This window comes from Falco rusticolus, chromosome 4 (assembly GCF_015220075.1).
Source record: "Falco rusticolus isolate bFalRus1 chromosome 4, bFalRus1.pri, whole genome shotgun sequence".
NCBI classification, from domain to species: Eukaryota; Metazoa; Chordata; class Aves; order Falconiformes; family Falconidae; genus Falco; species Falco rusticolus.
In genome coordinates this window covers 28,967,781-28,989,429 of record NC_051190.1, presented here as the reverse complement: position 1 = coordinate 28,989,429, position 21,649 = coordinate 28,967,781, and the positions used below count along the sequence as shown (strand labels likewise).

The window sequence follows — 21,649 nt, the reverse complement described above, 5'->3', positions numbered from 1 at the left end:
ATCATCCCAGGAAGCGCGCAGGGAGAGCTGGCACCACGGAGGTGCAGCTCAGGCTGCAGGGGATTTTCAAGAGACTTCAGAGAAAAGAAAATGAAAATAAAACCAATACATTAAAAAAAATAAATTGGAGGGATCACAAAACCCATTCCCTCTGTGAGGGGCCCCAAATCCAAGACTCGCTCCCAGCCCAAATGGAAAAGCTCACGGACGGTGGCAGGGAGCAACGCTGTCGGCTCGGGAAGCCAGAGCTCAGCACCTCCCTCCCGGGCTGCCTGGATCTCAGGCAAGCACCAGAAAAGGAAACTTTGGGAGGAGAATAAAAGAGAAAAAAAAAAAAGAAAGAAAGAAAAAAATCACCCAATAAAAAAAAATTCAACCAAGAAAAAAAAAAAAAAAGAACAAACAACAACCGGCACTCGGTTTGGCTTGAGATTGTCCAGACGAATTTTTGCAGAGATCACATTCTGCTTTAGTAGGAGTTGGAGGAGGGGGGTGAAATACCAAGGACAAAAAAAGGGAGGGGGAAGAAAAGAAGAAAAAATAAAAGACAAAAGGGAAGGAAAAAAGAAGGTGTTTGCACATGTGCTTGGCTTCATAGCCGTTCGCTTTACACCTCTCCTCTTAGCACCTGGGAAACTGGCACTGCCACCTAGTCTAAAACTAATAAATCTCTTTCCCTCGATTCGGGCTGCTTCCTTCTCTGCAGATGTTGGCAATCAGGTTTGCAAATTTCAAAGTCATTCATCCCGGGCGGCTGGGAGAAAAGCAGGTTTATTATTGCAAAACCTGTCACCCTCCCAACGCCTAAAGTAAACTCCGAGTCACCTCTCCACGCCCAGGGGAAAGAAAGGGAGGAAAAAAAAAATATAGGGAGCCGGAGAGGGAAATCAAACGGTCAGAAATGCCTCGCGTCCTCCCAGGGCAAACTCGGCAGCAGCCAGGCACAACAGCGAGCGGGCAGAGTGCGGGCAGGAGCGTACAACCCTGCCAGTAGCTGGGAAAGGGAGCTCAGAAAGGGGGAAAAATACAACTCCCTCAAAAAAAAAAGCAGTAATTTAAGCAAATAAATAAAAAGCTGACTGCGGAAAAAAAAATAATCCCCGTACGTTTCCATGTCTGCTTTTTTTTTTTTTTTTTTTTTAATGGAGAGGCAGCCGTGCGGCTGCCCGAGGATGGAGCTCGTTGAAAAGGGGAAAAAAAATACAAGGAGGGAGCAGTCCCTGCATGGAAGTTTTGGTTGCAGGTTTAAAAAAATAAGAATTACGGATAAAAAAGAAAAATAATACAAAAAGCACCAAAACACGCAGTGCCGGCAGCGCTGCCCGGGGGCGGCAGGGACCGGCCACCGCCCCCCGCCCCGGTGCGGGGACAATCACCCGATCGGCCCCGTTCCCCAGCCCGGGGCGGAGGGGGGTGCCCGGCCGTGGAGCACCCGGGGCAGCGCAGCCCCTTCCCCTCCGCACCCCGATCTGCCTCTCTCCCGAAAATCCGATTTATTCCACCAAACACTCGCAGCCGCCTCGGCAGGGATTTTCCTCGGTGCCAACAAAACCGTGCGCGGGGGGGATTTTTATCGGTTCGGAGCGATTTTTCCCTCCACGTTCCCTCATTTTCTTTTCCCCCTCCACGTTCCCTCATTTTCTTTTCCCCCTCCACGTTCCCTCATTTTCTTTTCCCCCTCCACGTTCCCTCATTTTCTTTTCCCCCTCCACGTTCCCTCATTTCTTTTCCCCCTCCACGTTCCCTCATTTTCTTTTCCCCCTCCACGTTCCCTCATTTTCTTTTCCCCCTCCACGTTCCCTCATTTTCTTTTCCCCCCTCCACGTTCCCTCATTTTCTTTTCCCCCTCCACGTTCCCTCATTTTCTTTTCCCCCTCCACGTTCCCTCATTTTCTTTTCCCCCTCCACGTTCCCTCATTTTCTTTTCCCCCTCCACGTTCCCTCATTTTCTTTTCCCCCTCCACGTTCCCTCATTTTCTTTTCCCCCAAATCAGAGCCAGGCAAAGCAGAAAAACCCTTGGGGAAACCGTGCGAAAAAGCTGCAAGCATACATATATACGTATCTATCTTATTACTGTGGTTTTTTTGCGCTTAAAGCCCCGCCGGCCCCGGGCCCGCCGCTGCCCGCGGAGGCGCAGGGAGGGAAGGCGGGGGGCTGCCGGGGGGGTCCGCGGAGCCTTACCCGGGTGGGAGTGGAGGCTGATGCCCGATGCGAGGAACTTGCCGGGCTGGAGGGCGGCGGGGAGCCCGGCGGCCATGGGCCCGGCGGCGGGGGCCAGGCGGCCGGTGGCTCCCAGGCGGTGGCTCTCCATGGCCAGCCCGGAGAGCAGCGGAGGGGGGCCGTGCACCGAGCGGGGGGGGCCCGAAATCTCGGCCATCCATCATCCACTCGCCGGCTTCAAGGAGTCTCCCGGATCGCTGTCGGTGCCCGCCACCGCCTTCCCCCCCCGCCCCCCCACCCCCCACCCCCCCTCCTCCTCCTCCTCCCCCAAAAAAATCAGATGGTTTTCAAAAATAAGGCGTCCAAGCGTCCCATGGCGCGGTGCAGGGAGCCAGCCCCGGCGCGGCGGTCTCGGCGCTGCCTGCAAGAGAGAAGGGGGGTGCGGTGAGCCGACATGCCCCGACCCCCCAGCCCCAGCCGCCCCCCAGAAACACCCCTAAAACCCACCCTCACCTTCCCCCCCGGAGCCGCGGAGGGGAACGGGAGGGGCGCGGGGAGGGGGGAAACCAAGGAAAACTTATGGCAAAGGGCGGGAAAAAAAATAAGAAGCATTTGAAAATAAGGGGTTTCAAATAAAACTAAAAATAAAAGTGTTACATTTATCCCGGCCGCAGCCGGGGAGCCCCGCCGCAGCGCCCGCAGCCCGGCCGCACTCAGCCGGCGGGGACGCGGCACCGCGTTTCTCCTCGCAGTGCAGGAAAACCCACCAAAAAAAAACCAAATCAACAAAAAGGTCTCCTCGATTCTCCCCCCTTTTTTTTTTCCTCTCTTTTTTTTTTTTTTTTTTTTTTTTTTTTTTTTTAAGCCCCCGTGGGGCTGCTTTACCCCGCCGAAAGCCGCCCGGGAGCGGGCAGCGCCCGCCGGAGAAACGGCTCCAGCGGCGGCTTCGCTCCGCCGCCCCGTTCCTCGCCGCTTTCCCCCATTCCCCGCCTTCAAATCGCCGCCCGGGATTTATTTTTTTTTATCTCCCGTTTCTCCCAGCGCCGCTCTCGCTCGGGAAAATAAGAACGCGTATTATTATTTCCCGACAGAGCGAAAAAAAAAAAAGAAAATATATAAAAGTATATTTGTACTTGCACTCCGATGAAACGATCCCCCCGCCCGGCGGGTTTTGCATGGGGATAGCGAGGAATAATAAACACTGCGGGGAATAAAGCGGGTTTTTCTCCCCCCCCGCCACCCCCCCCAGCGCTGCCGGAGCCCCGGGAGCCGCCGCTCCGCTCCGCCCCGGCTCCGCCGCCCTTCCCGGCTCCGCGCCGGCCGCTGCCAGCGCAGGGGAGGGGGTGCTGCCAGGCCAACGAATCGGTAGGGGAAAAAAAAAAAAAAAAAAAAGAGAGAAAGAGAGGGGAAAAAGCAAAATAATGGGAAAAATCCCACCGCTTTTTTTTTATTATTATTTTGGTAAAATTCAAAAATTAAATCCTGCCTGAGCGGGGCGAGCCTCACCCCGGGGCTGCGGGAGCGGCCGGATCGCGGCTCCGAACCGGTCAGATGAGGGGAAATGGGTAAAAAGGGGCAAAACGCGGCCCTGGATGGGGCGGGGGGGGGGGAAGAGGGGGGGCTGGGGCGAGGCGGGGGGGACGCGACACCCCCGCCCCGAGCGGGCCGCCCCGGGCCGGGGGCCGGGTCCTACCTCGGCGCGGTCAGGCCGCCTGTTGGCGGGGCATGGCGGCGGCGCGGGGCTGGGGCGGGGGGTGCCGGCTCGCCGCCCTGCCCGCCGCCCGGCTCCGCTCAGGGGCAGCGCGGCAGCGGCGCGGCGGCCGCGCCATGGAGCGGCGGGGCCCCGCCGAGCTGCAGCATCGCCTCCACCCCCCTGGCCGGCCCCGCGCGCGGCTCGGCGGCGCTTAAAAAAAAGGAGGGAAAAAAAAAAAATTAAAAAAATTAAAAAGAAGGGGGAGCGCGAGCGTGGGGCGGGAGGCAGGGAAGGGGAAAAAAAAAAAGAAAAAAAAAAAAGGAAGGGGGGGGTAGGGGGCGGTGGCGCCGGGGCCATGAAACACGCATTGTTCTCCGCGCGGCTGGGGCGGGCCCGGCGCCATCCGGCGCTTCCCCATTGGCCGGGGGCCTGCCACTCACCGGCGGGTAAACAGGCGGCGGTTTCCAGGCCCCCCGCTCCCCCGCCCCTCGCGGTGAGGCGCTCCCGCCGCCGTTTCCAGGCCCCCCCCCACTCTCCCGCTCGGAGCTGGCGGCGGTTGGCGGGGGAAGCGGCCTCGGGTCGTGTGTGTATCGTCCCCCCCGCTCGCCATGTCCCTCCCCACTCTGGGCAAGCTGCCGGGGGTGTGAGGAAGGAGGGGGTCCACCCCGCGACCCCCTCTCTCCCTTTTTATTATCTGTGGGGTTTAAATCCTTCTCCCCGGGCGCCCCCCCGCCGGGCCCGGGCTGAGGGACGTGAGGCCCCCCCCGGAGAGCGCTGAGGGGGAAGCGCCGCCGGGCCCTCTCCCACGGCCCCGCCGCGGACAAAGCGCCCTTTCAGGCAGCGAGGGGAGGGCCCCCTTCCCTCCCCACGGGCCCCGCCCCCCCAAAAAATTTAAAAATAGGGTGAAAAGGAAGGCTGGGGGAGGAGACTGCCCCCGCCCCCCCGTTCCGATTGAACCAAAACTCCGTTTTTTCCAGCGGGGCTTGGCGCGAGAAACGGGCGGGAGAAGCCGCGGGGCCGGGCGGGGGGCACGGTCCCCCCAGCGCTGCCCGCCGGGGCTGGGGCTCTACCCGCCGTCCGGCGCAACTTTTACTTTTCTTTTTTGTTTGGGTTTGTTTTGTTTTTGGTTTTAATTTTATTTTTTCCTTGTGCACCGGGGCGGACACCCCATCAGTGCCAACAATCGTGTCCGTCCGTGTCCCGTCCCGTCCCCCCCCCCCAAGAACCTCCCAACCCACCGCCCAGCTTATTTAATATTTTTTTAAATATCGGCTTTTATAACGAAGGGGGGAGTTTAATTTAATGCCGATATAAATTAAAAATAGTAATAATAAAGACACACACCCCCCCCCCGGCACGCCCGGGCAGGAGAGTTTCGAGGCGCCCGCTGGGGCAGCCGCCAGAAAAGGGGCGAAATAGCCCCAAAATCGGGAGCTGGAGCGGCCCCGGACACCCACCCCCCACGACACCCCCTCCTCACGACACCCCCTCCCCACGACACCCCCCAGCACTTCCCTGCTTATTTTTAATCGTTTTAAGAAAAGCGGCGCCGCATTCCTCGAAAAGCTGTCACGCTCCAAGAGCCGCTGCGTTTAAGGCGAAAAAAAAAATTGTTTTTATTTATATCTAAAAGCAAAACGCGGCTGCGTCAGAGGCGAGGGCTCAAACCCCGATGCTGCCAAGGGGAGGGCGCTTTTTTTTTTTTTCCGCGTCTCCTTTAGTAAACCAAAAACGGGGAATTGGGGAAAAAAATATTAATGGCTTCGTCGCTTTTATGTGGCTTTAAAAGCATATTTTATAAATGTTTAATGCCTTCACGCCCGGACCTCCCCGCCGCTGTCCCCGGGACGGGGGGCTGGCATGCCATAAATCAGGGAAATGCTAATAAAAACCCCGGCCCGGGCGTGGCGGGGGGGCGGCCCCCTCCCCCGCGGCTCCGGCCCTTCCCCCTCCCCCTCCCCCTCCCCCTCCTCTTCTCCCCCTCCTCCCCCCGGCCGGGAGCCATCTTGTAGCAGCGCAGCAGCTCGGGGCTGGGACAACGCTGCTGCAAAGCACCGAACAGCCCTCCCCCTCCAAAAAATATCCCCCCCCCCCCCATAGATAGATACAAATTTTTATTATCATCATCATTATTTTTCCCTCTGAGGCGCGGTGCTGCGGCTGCCCTGGGGGCGGGCACCATTTTCCCACCATCTTCCATATTAACGCTCCCCCCCCCCTTTTTTTTTTTTCCTCCCGATTATCCCCCCGAGCAGGGGGACTCCCCCGCTGCAGCTGTCCCCGGGGGGGGGGGGGGGGCACCGCAGGGGGGCGCCGGGCTGGGGCCGCAAAGGTCCCAGGGAATTGGGGGGGGGCGCTCCCACATTTTCCCCGCAAAGCCTTACCGCAAACGCCGCCTTCTCCAAAAATACCCATTTAAAAATAAATATACATATATATATAGAATAACCGGGGGGGGTCCCGCGAGCAGCCGCTTGCTCAGCACCGCCTTGCCACCCCACCCCCCCACCCCCCCCGCCACCGGGGCCGGTGCCCCGGGCTCCCGGCAGGTTCCCACGGTGCCGCCCGCCCCCGGGCCGCCCCCCGCCCCGGGGAGGGGGCACCCCCGCCCGCCCTGCGCACCCGGTCCTCGCCCTCCATCTCCCCTCACGTTCTCTTCCCTTAGTTTCCTTTATTTTCTTTTTTCTCCCTTTTTCTTTTTTTCTCACGTTTTTCCCGTTTTTCTTTTTTTTTTTCAACCCCCCCCCCCCCCTCCCCGGAACATGAAATTCTCTCCGGGCCGCCCCTCCTCTCCCGGGCCCCGCGGAGGCGGCGGGGAGCGGGCAGGAGGCAGCGGAGCGGTGCGGAGCTCACAGCCCCTGGCCCTGCACCGGGCATTGCCCCCCCCCCGGGGATGCAGGTAGGACAGGGGAGGGGGGCTGGAATGGGGGGGGGGGATCGGTCTGAAGACATGCGAGGCAAAGCAAACTGATCCCCCCCTCCCAATGCATCTTCCCCCATTTTGGGGAGCTGCCAAGGTTGGGGGCGGGGGGGGGGCACACGCCTGCTCGTTGCAAACCCGGCACTCGACTGCACCCACAGGCTGGAAGCAGGCCCTATGGAACCCCACCGCCTCCCCGGCCGGCAGCTGGGACCCCCCCGCGCCCCAATAAACCCCGCCGTGACCCCCATCGGCAGGCTCGGCAGCCCCAGGGCTGGGGGTGCTGTGCACCCCTTTCGCCCGGCGTTTTTAACGTGCTTGTTACACGTTTTCAGGGTGTTTTTGGAGCTATATTTAAAGCGTGCAGTCAGTGGCTGGATTTAGAAAACCAGGCATAAATCACATTAAAACACGGACGGCGATGATCCCAACGCAGCAGCAAAGCTTTGCCCTGATTTTATCCCCCCCCCCCCCCCATCTTAAAAGCAGAACCGAGTCCAGCAGCGGGATTCTGTCCCCCCCAGATAAAATGCTGTGGGGGCAGAGGTGAGATACGAAGGCAAGGGGGTCCCTGCTGGGATTTATTCTGATGAATCCTGGGGGATTTATTTATCTGGGGGGAGGCTGATTAATTCACAAGCACCAGGTCCCTCCCCACCCCAGCCCACTTGCCTGCAAGGAAAGAGCTGCCATCCATGGGGAGGGGGCTGCGGGGTGGGGGGGTCTCTATGAGGAGATCCCTGGGGAAACAGCTTGGGAACCAAGCAAAGAATTCCTGATTAATGACCAGAACAGCTCAGGATTTCGTTTTTCTCCATAAATCCTGGCTGATTATAAACCCTGTGCTCAGCCTGGCTGCGGGCTTTGCACGGGGCTGGGGGGAGCCCGAGAGACCCCCCCCTCCCCGGGGCTGTGCCCAATGCCTGGGAGCAGCTGGAGGGTGCAGCATCCTCGCACCATCCTGGTGCTGCTGACCCATCGCCCCACCAGTGTGGGAGAAGGGCCACAGGGGACACGGGGTCGTGGCTGGTGCCCACCCGTTCTATTCACAGCAATTCCCATCCCGTGGCTCTGGGGTTTGTAAAGCCAAACGTCTCCCAAACCACAGGCTGGTTGTAAAGTCCAAATAAAGCCTGCTGGTTTTCTTCCTGGCCCGGCACGGGTGGGCGGGTGTGTATGCACCCAACCACCCTGCTCTCCCACTCGGCCACCGGCGTACTCGCTTCCCCCACCAAACCCTGAGCTGGGACGCTCCCACTGCTGGGTGCCCTGTGCTCCTCGGCCTCGGTGAAGCCCCTAGTACTGGGCTTTTGTCACAGCTAGACTGGATCTTTGATAGATCTGGGTGGTTTTCTTTTTTTTTTTTCTTTTCCCCCTTTACTCAATAATAAGCTTTTTGCATCCAAGATTGGGGGGGGGAAAAACAGGCAGGGAGGAAGGCTGACATGCACAACCCATAGAGAGCTTTGAGAGGAGCGTGAATCCCAAAGCTGTCATTACTGCCTGTGTTTTTCGGCTACAGACCGGCTGCTAAATTGGTTGTAAGGCGCGGAAACGGCAGTTACACCTTTCAGCGGAAAAAATGTGGGTTAGTGGAGAAACGTGCACGGGAAACCTCCCCAAACCTGCAATCCCCACGTAACACCCCCAGTATTAGAGGTTCTGCATCTGTGAGTTTAAAACAATCCTACACCCAGGCGAACGGGAATGCTGAGCTCCGAATGACAAGATCTTCTACATCAACAGAGTGAATTGGGGATTTTTCCCTTGATCTGTCAGTTAAATCAAAAATATCCTCCTGGATGCAGGACACGAGCGAGCGAGAGGCTGTAGCATGTCCTATTTTGAGGTTTGATATAAAATAGATACCCTTGGCTTCAGCATTTCTCCGTAGCCCGGCCCACAGGAGCTGCAGGTACTTTCATATGCATACAAAACATTTTAAAATGGAAAATATTCACAGCTGCTCTTGCCGTTCTGACAGGGGGGAAGGAATCGCCAAGCATGTTAAGGAGATATTAAAAGCTGTGGTTTGAAGCTCCTAAAGCATTTACTCAGCAGGAGATCCAGAGAAAGAAGTTTAGAAGTTAACTGCATACTTGTGTGCCTTTGCTCTGTCCTTCTTAAAATTCACCTCTCCTATCTGCTTCTAATTTAAACAAGCAGAGCCCTCCAGGAACTGGAAAATCCGGATTTGCAGCATCTCCCAGGGAAAGATGATTTCCTACGTGCCCCCCCAGCGCGAGGGTCCTGCTGAAGGTTAAACTCGCGAGTGCCTCTGGTTTTGCACCACATTAATCTCCCCCCAAAATAAAAAGACCCAAGGGAATGCCGGTGAGAACTGCCCCCATGTTGCCAGCTGTCCCTGGCTTCGTCCCATCCCTCTTCCAGAGCCCGGCACAGATTTCACCACCGCTGCCGGCATTAAATGTTTGTCCCCACACCGTGCTGTGGTCTGCTTCGGCTTTCCTGCCTGAAAACAAGGTAAACCCATCTGCCTCCCCGGGGTACATTATCATGGCTTAAAATTAACACTCACAAATGTATTTTCAAATCCCTTCATGAAAGGCGCCAGAAGTGCTAGGTGTTATTAGAATAGATCTTTCGCCTTTTAACAGCTGTTAATTGCCATTAAAACCAAACATCCACAGCTTTATTGGAACAGCATCTGAATTTCCGTGTCGCACGCCGTGCGTTGCAAAGCCTGCGTCTGCGCTCGGTCTTGCTTTCTTGCACGTGCCAGCCTGACATGACGAGGTGTGATCGATAAATCCTATCGCAGTGGTAGTTATCTTGCATACTGGGACCCATTTGGGGGTCCTGCGATGCCAGGCTTCTTCCTTCGCCCTCCCCCCCCACGCTGCAAGTTGTTGCACCAGATGTGCCATCATTGCAAGAAACTCAAACTCCCCGCCCCAGACTTGCTAAAAGAAAAGAAGATGGGATGCAAAACCTGCTCCCAAAAATACCCCGAAGGAGCGAGCAGGAACCTGCCCTCGAGGAAATGGGTTGCTAAGGCTGAATCCAGCCTGCAGCTGCCAGCCAAAGCACGTGCTGGGTGTCACAGGAATGAGAATAGCCTGCTGTGACAAACGCGGAGTAAATCAAATTCATTAACAGGCCGGGCCGGGCCAGGGAGGCGGGGGGGGGGGGGCTGCCAGCCCTGCCCTCCCTGCAGCCACTGTGCTGGGGGCTCCATTCCCTGCACCCTCTGGGGTCCGTCCAGCTGCCCCCATCCACAGCAGCCCCCCATCACCTTGTGGCCCGGGATCTGGGACTGCCGTACAGAGAAGCCAAGCACCAGGCAGGGGAGAAACCCTTGGGAAAATGTTGTGGCAGGAGTTTTCCCTGTGTCCAGGAAGCTGCTGGCTCCTTGCATCCTTTGCGGGTATTTTATGGATGCACCAAATGCTGGCACTCGGCTACAAGTCCCCTGCCACAACCTACGCCAGGTACCAAACCGCTGATGCTAAAATGTGCGAGATGGGTTCGGCGAGGCAAAAGGGGAAGAAATATCTGTGGTTCCAAGCCCTCGAGCATCTTATTAGACTCTAGTATTTCACCCGAAACCCCAGTCCAAAGAGGAGGTGCCCAAGGCTATCCCCTCTCTTTTCCCATCACCCTAGTCCTCTGCACAGCCCCGAGAGGAGCCAAGGGGGAAGGAGCAGTTGGACAAGACGAGCCCTTTCTGCTCCACAGAGCTCATCAGCCAGCAGCACTGGGCTTATAATTATTATTTCCTTAAAGACGAGCTGAGCAGCTATAGACAAAAAAAGTGCCCTCTTGTCGGAGCTGGAATTTGATGTCCTAACGACTGTTTTTGTGCCGTGCCTGTTAGAGGAAAGAGCTCGGCAGGAGGGGGAAAGAGAGATTTAATTATAGAGCTGCATTGTGATTTTGCACACATAGCTGGCTGTTGTAATCAGGTTACAAGTGTATCTGATTTTCTTCCCTCCCCTCCCTCTTCCTCCTCTTTCTATTCTATTCTTTTTTTTCCTCTCCCCTTTTTTCCTTTCGGTGGTCCAAATTAGTTGCTTATGTTTGGGTGTTACAGAGACAAGCTGTTATTTGGCTTCGCTGAAGATCTTGATCAAGGGAACAATGTTTCCGAAGAGCCTCTGCAGCTCTTTGCTGTAGAAATCCAGCAGTTCCCAGCTCCGGCAGAAGCCCCCGGGCTGTGCCAGGCACTCGCATCCCACCATCCTGGGGCTCCCCTCCCACCACCACCATAAGGGGACACATACCTATACATCTGCCCCCCACTCCATGCTCCCCACCAAATCCCTGCACATCCAGGGTTCCCTCAATAAACAGAGGCTTTTGAAGAAGAGGAGGAGCCCTATTCACCTCTGTTGGGGTGGGAGGAAGAGAAGAGAGGAGAAAATAATGTTTTTAAAAGCAACTTTATATTTTTTCTATCCAAGACAAGTGATGCTGCACTTGGATTGGGGACTGTTGTTGGGTTCATTTAGGAATCCATTGTTGTCCATGTGAATTCTTTTTTACATTTCAAATAACAGGATTATTTCCCCAGGGGGTAATATCCTGTAATTTGAACACAATAATGGGAATAAATTACTTACTTAGAACTAATAACGACAGCCTGATTCCAATATATATAGAACTGTAACAGCTTTGGTTAGTTAAAGTGTAATTGTGTCGACGGATGACATTTTCTTTCAAAGGAATCTGAATGACTTTTAATTAAATTTTCTGGGGATGGGGAAGAGAGGGAGAAATACTCTGAGAGATCTCGGCTTCCAGGGCTGCTGGCAGGTCCCAGCTGTGGCACCCCAAGCCAGGCATCACCCCAAGCCGAGCATCACCCCAAGCTGAGCATCGCCCCGAGCCAGGTATTGCCCCGAGCCAGGCATCGCCCCGTGGTTGCAGCATTTCCAGACCAGGCACATAACTGGGGAGAAGGAAACCGCTGCCAAGCCCCATGGCCAAGAGAGGTCTGCAAGGTTGCAGGGCAAGGAGAAGGGACAGTTTCCTCCACCCCAATTTGCCCAGTTTAGCATTCCCAGGGGCCAGATTGGCACCGACCAGACAGGACGGTACTGCCCCACCAACCACTGGGCTACCTCCAGCCTCGAGCATGGATGCTGCGTTTCAGCCATCCCCCTCGAGATGCAGGGATGCTGCAGTGAGAGCCCACTGGGCCCCCAGCACACTCACCCTGTCATCGTCCCCCAGAGCATCGCCTCCGCTGCTGCTCCGGATGCGCAGGGAGGGATGGAGGGGATGGTGAGGATGGTGAGGATGGACAGGATGGAGCCCAGCCCATTTCCCCAGCTCCAGCCTAGGCCAGGCAGAGGGCAGGGCAGTACCTGTACCCTGCCTTGGGCACCTGTACCTGCCTCTACCTCTGCAGGGGAACAGAGGAGCTGACAGAGAGCAGGATGCACCGGCAGCCAGGCAGGGCGGCTCTGCCGCTAATATTGCCAATATTGCCGATATTGCTACCTGGGCCTGGGGTGCTGTCCCACGGGGGGTCCCCAGCGAGGGCAGCTCTGCCCAAGGGGGACCTGCACCAGCAGCTGTGCATCCCAGCTCCCCACCCAAAACTCACCCTAAAACTCCCCTGCAAGTCCTGGGCTTTGCAACTCTCCCCACCGCTGGCTTCACTGCCAACCGCTCCTCAGGTTTATTTTTGAATCAGAAGCACGCGAGGTTCCCTTTGGAGGTAAAAAATAATTAAAAAAAAGCATCTTTGAGCCACAGCATGCAGAAAGCCAAGTTCCTGCCCCGAAATATCTCCGAGAGGAGCAGTATGCTGCTGCCAGCAGCTCCAGCCTCCTCCAGGACTCGTTTTCCTCTGTTTATCTTGAAAATATTTCTGCGCTGAGGTCCCACCCCGCGCGGTGGAGCCCTGCGAGGCTGCCTTCAGCCTGACACACGGCCTCTTGTTTATCCAGAGCAAGTTTTACAAATAGCTTATTAAGTCCAGAGGTCTGTTTGCTGGAGGAAAACCTCGCGGAGCAACCCCTGCAGCCCCCCCCCCCCCCGAGGCTTCTGCCAGCTAGCCCCCCCGCAACCCCTCTGACATGCATCGAGTGGCTCGGGCCTCTGTGGCAGCGGACATCGGTGTCTGCTGGGTTTTAGAATTGCCCATGAATTAAAAAACCAAGTGTGCTGATGATGGAGCTCCCACCACCCTCATTCTCTCCCTGCTCCTGAGACTGATGTCCCGGCTGGGATTTCAGCGCAGCGATGCCATGGCACTGCCAGCTCTGGTTTGTGATCCCACAGCGGCAGCTGCCAGGTAATTTTTGCTTTTTGCAAGACCCCGCTGCAAAGACTGCTCGTTTTAGAGGGTTTGCAAGGACTACGCGCTTCAGGGGTTGCTGGATTGGTCGTGCTTTGGGGGTTGCTGTAAACATACCTGGGCCCATGAGAGATGAGGACAGTCGAATGCTGCATACAAAGGTCCTGGCAGGAGCCTGGTGGGACTGTGCCTCAGTTTCCCTGCCTGTGCCTCTGCTGCCTGCCCAGCCCCAGGAGCACCCAGGAGCAGCTGGGATGGAGGGTTTCAGCCCTCAGCAAACAACATCAGGATGTCCCACGGGGCTCTAGCCCAACCACGGACACTCCATGGCCAAGGGTCCAGCAATTCCCTGCCCGAGCACCTCTGTCCCTGCTGCCACCGCTGCCCTTGGCGAGCAGGACAGGAGCCTGGCTGTGCCCTCTCCCTGCCCTCACTCCCCAGCGCTGGACCTGGGCACCCAGCCCGAGCGTCCCCAACCCAGGACCCTCTAAAGCATTGCTGCCAGAGCACGCACCCACGCGAAAACCCATAACACAGAAACATTCATAACCTGGCTGATGAGATTAAATTACCTGCCCCTGGAAGAATAAAGGAGGCATTCAGCCATTTTTTAAATGTCTTTTCCCCTGCCAAGGCCAGACACCACGGTGACGGTCACGCACAGAGGCAAAGAAACATAAGCCTTTGCCTCTCCCTCTGAGGGTGACCCCAATCCGCCCCACGTCCCCCCCTTCCCTGACCCTTTAACACCCAGGAAAGCACATGCTTTGCTCACCCGTCATGAGCTCCCTTATCTTTTAATAAAACCTTTAAGAGCAGAAGTCAGGCAGTGCTGGCACAAAGGCAACTAAACCTCCTCCCGGGACATTAATCATTTTCTTTGACACGTTTTGCTAATTAGCCAAAGCATTTGCCTTGACAGGGGAGAAACTGGGGCCTGGGGGAAAAAAAAAAAAAAAAGAAGGGGGAGAGGTAGAAAGGGAGGAAAAAATGGGGGAGAAGAGCTGACGTTGCTCCTGTGACATCCAGCATCCCTGGGCATCACCTCGCTGGGAGAAGACCCAGCCCCAGCCCAGGGTTACTGGGACATGGTGATCTGTGACACACCTAGCGTCATAGAATGGTTTAGGTTGGAAAAAACCTTTAATATCTTCAAGCCCAATCATTAACCCAGCACTGCCAAGCCCACCACTAAACCAGGTCCCTAAGCACTGCGTGTAGGTGGCTGCTAACCCCTCCAGGGATGGTGACTCCACCTCCCTGGGCAGCCTGTCCCAGTGCCTGACCACCTTTGTAGTGAAGACATTTTCCCTAATATCCAGCCTAAACCCCCTGGCGCAGCCCGAGGCCGTTTGCTCTTGCCCTGTCGCTTGTTCCCGGGGCGAAGAGACCGACCCCCCCTGCCCACAGCCCCTGTCAGGCAGCTGGAGGGAGCGATCAGGTCCCCCCCGAGCCCCCTGCTCTCCAGGCTGACCCCCCCCAGCTCCCCCAGCCGCTCCCCACAGGGCTTGTGCCCCAGCCCCTTCCCCAGCCCCTTCCCGGCTCTGGACATGCTCCAGCCCCTCCACGTCCCCCTGGCAGTGAGGGGCCACAGCTGAGCCCAGGGTTCGAGGGGCGGCCGCACCAGTGCCCCCAGTACAGGGGTACGGGCACTGCCCTGGCCCTGCTGGCCACGCTGGTTCGGGTACCAGCCAGGCTGCTGCTGGCCACCTCGGCCACCCGGGCACACGTCCGGCTCCTGCCCAGCGGCTGTTGGCCAGCCCCCCCAGGCCCTTTCCCTCTGGGCAGTTCCCAGCCCCCTGCCCCAGCCCGCAGCGCTGCGGGAGGTTACCTTCCCCATCCCACTCCTTATTACCCCCGTTATTACCGTTGCAGCAGCCGTGGGTTTATTTGAAACATGCTGTTTGGAGGTTAACTCACTGATTTATCTTTTACATGGCTGTTAATCCTTGGAGACACATGTTTTTCTATCAGCTGTTGATATTTAACATACAATAAGTGTCTTATTAAATCGCAGTGACTGGCTCCATGCAGACCGCTCCCCCAAAACCTGCCCTGGGGGCACCCCGAAGGCAGGCAGGGCACCCAGCTCAGGCACCCCTTTTGGGTGCACAACACGTTATACCTAACAGTGAGAGAAATACAGAGCGGTGAATGCTCTGCTGCAGCAAGAATTCAGCCTTTAAATGGGGTCTTTGAACCCCTAAGCGGTCACCTCTCCACACATGGGGAGAACCCCTTGCAATTTTAAAAAATATATTATTTTAAAGGGTTTTCTGGCAATGCTGTGGTGGCCAGTGATTGCAGGGATGAGCCCATCCCAGGCAGGACCAGCTACTGCCCCAGCATGACTTCTTTTTCCAAGACTCCAACCCAGTTTTCATAGGACCTGATGGTTTTTTGGGGGTAGGAACCATAGAAAGAGCAATCCATAGTGAAATCACTCTAATCCACTGTATTGGAAAAAAAAAATCCCAAGGAGAAACCATCGCCTGCTCATGCCTGCCCCCAGCCCAGCACGATAAAACATTGGCTCCTGTCCCATCACTTAACATCAGCTCTCCATCCGAACCGCCTCGAGAAGAGCAGGGCAGAAAACCACATGGCACAATCCCCTTTTCTCCGCAAAAACAAGCGTGAGGACAACTAAATTGGGTGATACAGTCCCCCACACACTGGAAGAGCACCTACCCGTGGGTGTCCCCAGCCCACAGTGGCTTGGCTGTCCCCATCGTCGGGTACGAGCGAGTGAGAGCAGCATCCCGGAGCCAAGCCAGTCCTTTGGGTAGTGTTAAAAAACTAAGTCACAGCTCTTTGCTCCTCTTCAGCACAAGCTTCTCATTGCTGCGGGATGACACACACCGCCCCCTCCAAAACAAGGCGCTTTATTATTATTCTGTTTCTAATTTGGGGGTTGGAAATAATTTTCCATCCCAGCTTCCAAACTAAACCATCCCCCCCCCAAAAAAAACCAAAAAAACAACCACTGATCTGCTTTCCAGAGAGCGGTGGCAGGGTTGGTTCTTTGTATGACGAGTCAGGGGGGAAAGCTCATGGCAGTGAGGGATGCACTGAGGAGCATCCCTCTCCATGCCCATTCCAAGAAAAAACATTTTTTAAAGCCAATTCAGTTAAATATAGAGCTGCCCCAGGCTCCCTCTGTGACTGGCCGGGGCTGGGATGGGCTGGTCCCACTGGGAAGGGGCCATACTCCATCCCTGTCCTCTGAAGGATGGGGGCGGGGAAGGAGGTGAAAGGCAAGTATTTGGGAAGCAGCGCGGTGCTGGGAACCCAAAGCGTAAATCAGCATCATTCACCATTTTGAGTGTTTTAACCCAAATCTACCCATGGATCCTGCTTGCTCCCTGCAAGGCAACAAGGAGCCAAGCCACACAGCGAGGTCCCACTTCACCCTGTCCTGCCTGGCTCTGGGGACAGTGGGGACACCCAGAAAGAGCCAGGCTGAGTCCCCACCCTGTCACCCCAGGTCGTGCCACAAACCTTGCCGAGAGGCTGGGGGGGCCCCATGCAGCCGGCGGTGCTGGCAAGCGTGCTGAAACCAGCACGCAAGGAGCTGGCGTGGGGCGGTGGAAACCCTCCAAGCTTCCTCTGCTGTTGTATAAGAGCCGCTCAACAATAATAATCCAAAAAAAATTCAACCCTGGGAGCGCGACCAGGCTGCTTCCCAGGTGGCCAACAGAGCATGGTTTGCACAGCCAGCCCTGCACACAGGCAGGGAGAAAAAAAATTGCCTTCAGGTGAGGCAAGCTCCACAGGAAGGTCAGGATCCCAAATATTTTCATACCAAAGATCTTTATTAAAAAAAAAAAAAAGGGAGAGCAAGGCACAGTGGCAGAACACCCGTCATGCTGAGCGGGCTGCCTGCAAAACAAGTATTTTCCGTGAGTCACCAGTGGAAAGACCAGATCAGGCGTCCCATGGGTGGGCTTGGCCAGAGCCAGCCCCCTGTCCCCAACGCGGCCGGGAGGATGCTCGGCGGGGAGATGCTGCATGTGCAGCCCTGGGTACCTGCGCCATGTCTCTCTCGGATGCCTGACCCTGCTGGGGGGCTTTCCCGAGGCTGCCAGTAAAATTACTTTGGGGTCACGCTGGGATGGATCCAATGAAAAACCCAAAGCACCGAGGGCCTCCAGGAGCGGGGCTGCATCCTGGTGGTGTTTAGACATCGGGAGCAGTGTTTAGTCTGTACCAGCAGCACAGGATTTTCCCGACCCCCCTTTTCTCGGCCACCAACATTTCACATGGAGACCCACCGTGTGCCCTCACCTTGGTCTTGGGGCTGCTTTGCTGCTCTGCCACTGTCCCCTGTGCCCTCTGGTGTCTTCCCGAACCCTTGGGGATGGAGGGAGGCAGCGGCAGGGGGAGAAATAAAAATCAGTGAAAAAATGGGAAGGAGCAACCCGAAACAAACAGGTTTGATTTATTGGTGGCGGGAAGGAGGCGAGTGTGTTGAAAGGCAGCGCAGGAAGTCCTGGGGATCATAAATCCCGGTGGGAGCGGATAGAGCTGATGTGCTTCCACGCGCTGAGAAAGCGGGAGGTTACAGGGAGGGCGGGCGGGTGAAGTTTAGGGAATCTGGGGTGGGGTGGATATTTTTTTTTTTTGTTTATAAAAAGGCAGTGATGAAGGGGAGGCAACGCCGCAGCTCCGACCGCCCTCCCTCCCCGGGCAGCACCCAGGGCAGGGTGCCGGCCGCAGCCCAGGAAGGGCTGCGATCGCATCCTCGGGAGGGCTGGAGCTCCGTCCCATCATCGTCACCCGCAGAATAACAGCAATACTGGCTGTGTCGTGGGTACAGAAACGGCACGTACTTGTTGCTGGCTGGGTTTCCTGGCAGCCCCAGGCAGGATTTGGCTGCACAGGAATTTGGAAGCTGCCTTAAATCCAGAACGAAATGAGAAAAGCCTGAGAGCGACTTTCCGAGCAGAGCTCAGCCGCAGATCCCTGCTCAGCACCAGCTCAGTGGGGCACTGTCCGTGGCTGCCCTCTCCCGCTCCATCCCAGCGCATCGGTTGGGGCTGAGGCTGGAAACGCAGCTGCTGGGCATCGCATCCTCCACCGGCACATCGGGGAGGGCTCCCCAGCACCCCCAGCCACCGCCGCCTCCCTCCCCTTCCTCCCCAAAAAGCCTCCTCAGCTGCAATGCACCTCAGCATCCAACTCTCCATCCCACCTCCTGCCGCCACGACGGCCCTGACTATTGGTAGCACCGATACGAAACCCCATAAATCCACCTCCCCTTCACCCTGGGGCTGCCAGTGGCTGCTCTCACCCCGCAGATGTGCTGGCTCAGCTACGGGCTGACACCAGGCTTCACCCTGACCTTCAGATTGACAGGGCAGTGATGGCATTGCTGGGAAGACCCATGGTCGGTGGCCATGCTTGCTGCTCATTCAGGTGGGTATCGAGGAGGAAAGGGATGAAAAAGAGGCAGGAGGTGCTGAGCACTCTAAAAATCAGCAGCAAAAATGCAAATAAATTAAAACCCATGCCACAGCCCCCTCCAGATGCTCAGGAAGGTGTTTCCCTACCTCCGAAGCTTTGCATGGGCAGCTGTCCTCATCCAGGGTCAGAGCTGGGGTCACCTCAGCTCCATACCCATCAGGAGTCTGGCTCTGGCTCTTCATGCTCCAAAATCCACCTCCAGGGACCTGTCTGCTGCATCCTGGCTCACTGCATTCATGGGAAATTCAGTATTTCTTGGGAAAAACAGGCCCAGCACCTGTGACAGGGGATTATCTGTATCTGCTCAAAACCACTCCCCACCCCGAGCAGGGATGCTGCCCCAGCCACAGCCTTCCCTACAACTGCCAAAACGTGGGTTTGGCCATGCACGGGAAAAGCCACGCCGGCTTCAAGCTGGAAAGCAGTGTAAACCACCACCATTCCCAACCGGCTCCAGTTTCCCAGCCAAAGCTTGGCTTCCCCAGCCACATCCTCGGGTGGAGAGGGTCCCAGTGATGGATGGTACCCACTGCTGCATCACTGGAGGAGGCTCTGGGATTTGGGTTCCCCCTCATCCTGGCGAGCCGGGGAAGAGCAGCAAAGTACTTTCCACTGCGGTGATTTTTTATCTCACTTAGAAGTACATTTTTAATTAATATTGCCATTACCCCGTGCACTCGCTGTATAAACAAGACCTCTCCTTGATGGTTTAAATGGCCTGAAATCACACACCTTAATTAAGGCGTCCGTCGGGGTAAATAACCAGCCTCGCTGTTCTGCCAAAGAGAAGGGGAAGCCCAGGGCAAGGCGTAGGGTTTTCTGCAGGAATAAATATGCTCTGAATATACCCCAGAAACATCACCTTTGTGTTTCCCAGCTTTCAGGGCTGTTTCCCAGGGTTTCAGGGATGGGGACCAACACAGCAAACCCCACACTGTGTCCCCTGCAAGTCCCTATATTTGCCCTAAAGGGATTTTTTCTGCTTTTTTGCCCCGGCTCCAGCACCACCAGCCTTTCCTATAGCACCTGGGACACAACAAACATTATTCAACATCCCAGCTAGGTTTTAAATATTAATCCTTTAACTCCCAAACTGGAACTTGCAGGGGAAAAAAATCAAGCCTGACGGGAATGGGACCCCCGCCACAGCACTCCCTATTTTTCAGGCATCTCAGCTGCCTGAGCATCATTTTGGGAAGTGAATGGCTTTTCCATATTGGGCTGCGGCTCGTGCTGCCTCTCCCTGCTGAAGAAGTCCTTGAGCATCGTGGAAAGGGCTCAGCTTCACTTTGGTGGAAAGCTGCTTTCTCGGCAATAACTTCAAAAAAACAAGCTTTCTGTAAGAAAAATAGATGGTTTGGGATCACTGGGGGATGCTCATCAGGGATTGGGGGCTGCCTTTGCCCCCCCCCCCCCCCGCCCTGTGCCCCCATCAGCCAGTGTAGCCTCCCCAAGAAAGCCATTTTTGCTAATTGTTAATAACCCAGAGCAAAGAAGGGAAGGGGGGGAGGGGGGAGGAAATCCCTTCGTGCCCTAACTTATACACAGAGAAGAAAATGCCGTTAAACTAAACCAAACAAACGAATCAAGAAGCAAAGAGAAAAATCACATTAGCCCGAATCATAAATCCTGGAGAGGGGTATTTGCAGGCTGAATTGCCAAGTGCATTGAAACTGCTGAGAATCCGAAAAGCAGATAGCCATAAAGGCAGACAACGGCCCTGAAAAAATGCTTTGATTAGGATCTGGGCAGCATTCAGCCCAGATGTTCATTTGTCAATGAAAGAGGGATGGGGGGGAGGTGAGAAAGGCTTTAAATTAATCTTTACAACTAGAAAGGAGCTTGTAATACACACCATATGGGGAGAAACGTCCTCAGAACCCCCTCGCCTTCCCCCAGCCCCGCGTGTTTGGAGTCAGGCTGGGACCCTCCGGCCGGAGCGTCTCCTCCCCGGCTCCATCACTGTTTCATCCCCCTCTTTTCTCCACGCACCAAACACCCTGTGAACCCAAACTGCTCGGCTCAGCCCCTTCCACATGTGCTTTTTTTTACTGTGAACAAAACAAACTGCAATTCCTTTTATAACGCCAGCTCTCTTTTATTATCCCCCACCCACCCCCCGCCCCCCAGCCCCAGATACCTGCTCCCCTCTCCCTCCAATATCCACATGTGGTTTCTTTTTAACCCTTCCGAGATGGCGGCGGCAGGGGGAGAGGAGGGACGAGGCTGTTTATTAAATGCCAACCATTCAAATTAATTCTCCTAATGGACTTGCCGACATCATGGTGTGCATTTAAATGAACGCTTTGTCATATTTCATAGCCAACCTGCAGCTCTCTGCAGAGCAAAACCTGCTGGAAAGCCGGGCTGGGAATAGCAGCAGTGACAGGGACAAACCTATGAAGAAATAATAAGAATTAAATACAAATCCCAAACGCAACATGGGGGTGACAAGGAAGCCCTTGGAAATTTGCAGGTGCGGGTGCAAGTGAAGCCCTGGGCAAGGCAAAGGGAGCTGTGCAACTGGAGTGAGAGCTTCATGCCTGCATGGGAGGGGGAAAAATCCCCTCGCTGCTGGGGCAGGAGGGACCAGAGACCCTTCCTCACCCAGGCCAGCACAAAGCCACCACTTCCCAGCTGGTGTCTGGGCTGTGCTTGCTACACCGAATACCCAGGGAGCCCCACCACAGCGGGGACCAGCCCCAGCACCCCGCAGGGATCCAGGGAGGAGGCAGACCCCCATCCATGCTGCATCCCTAGCCGATGCATCGCCCTGGATCACCGATCTGGGGGCTGACAGCAGAGCTGCCCGGCCAGCATCCCTCTCATTGCACAGGCTGGGATGCTGGAACACAGCCCCTCCTCAGCGAGCTGTTACCGCTGCAGAGCCGGCCACCCCGGCTCCTGGCAGAGCATCCCTGCTGCGCTGGAGTAAACCAGCCTTCCCCCACTGCCACCCCCGGGACAGCCACAGGTTCCTCACCTTAGTTTGGCTTCGAGAGCTCCCGGTCCTTTCATCAGGCTGGTGGGGAGCCGGCATGTGTACACACACATCACTCACTTGCTGCAAGTGCCAGCTATCTCCAGCTCACAACCTCTCCTCCCATCTTGTTCCCTCTCCTTCTCCTCCTCAGTTAAAAG

At 56.1% G+C, this 21,649-nt stretch overlaps 1 protein-coding gene and 2 long non-coding RNA genes across 5 annotated transcripts in view; 1 reads left to right on the top strand and 2 right to left on the bottom strand.

The window, feature by feature from the left end:
- TNRC18 (trinucleotide repeat containing 18) overlaps positions 1-2,464 on the bottom strand; it is a 57,585-nt gene extending 55,121 nt beyond the window's left edge. For all 3 annotated transcript variants that reach the window (XM_037383752.1, XM_037383755.1, XM_037383754.1), the window contains exon 1: positions 2,183-2,464. In XM_037383752.1, coding sequence (XP_037239649.1) covers positions 2,183-2,378 — 196 coding nt within the window. In that variant the 5' untranslated portion in view covers positions 2,379-2,464. The remainder of the gene's footprint in view (positions 1-2,182) is intronic.
- A 3,698-nt stretch (positions 2,465-6,162) lies between these two features.
- On the top strand, positions 6,163-9,215 carry LOC119147654. Its single transcript, XR_005104101.1, has 2 exons — positions 6,163-6,753; positions 8,941-9,215. It is a non-coding gene; the product is annotated as an uncharacterized LOC119147654 (long non-coding RNA).
- Positions 9,216-17,656: 8,441 nt separating this feature from the next.
- Positions 17,657-19,869, bottom strand: LOC119147052. The gene is made up of 2 exons (XR_005103938.1): positions 18,595-19,869; positions 17,657-18,512 (listed from the first exon to the last, which is right to left on the bottom strand). It is a non-coding gene; the product is annotated as an uncharacterized LOC119147052 (long non-coding RNA).
- Between the last annotated feature and the right edge of the window lie 1,780 nt (positions 19,870-21,649).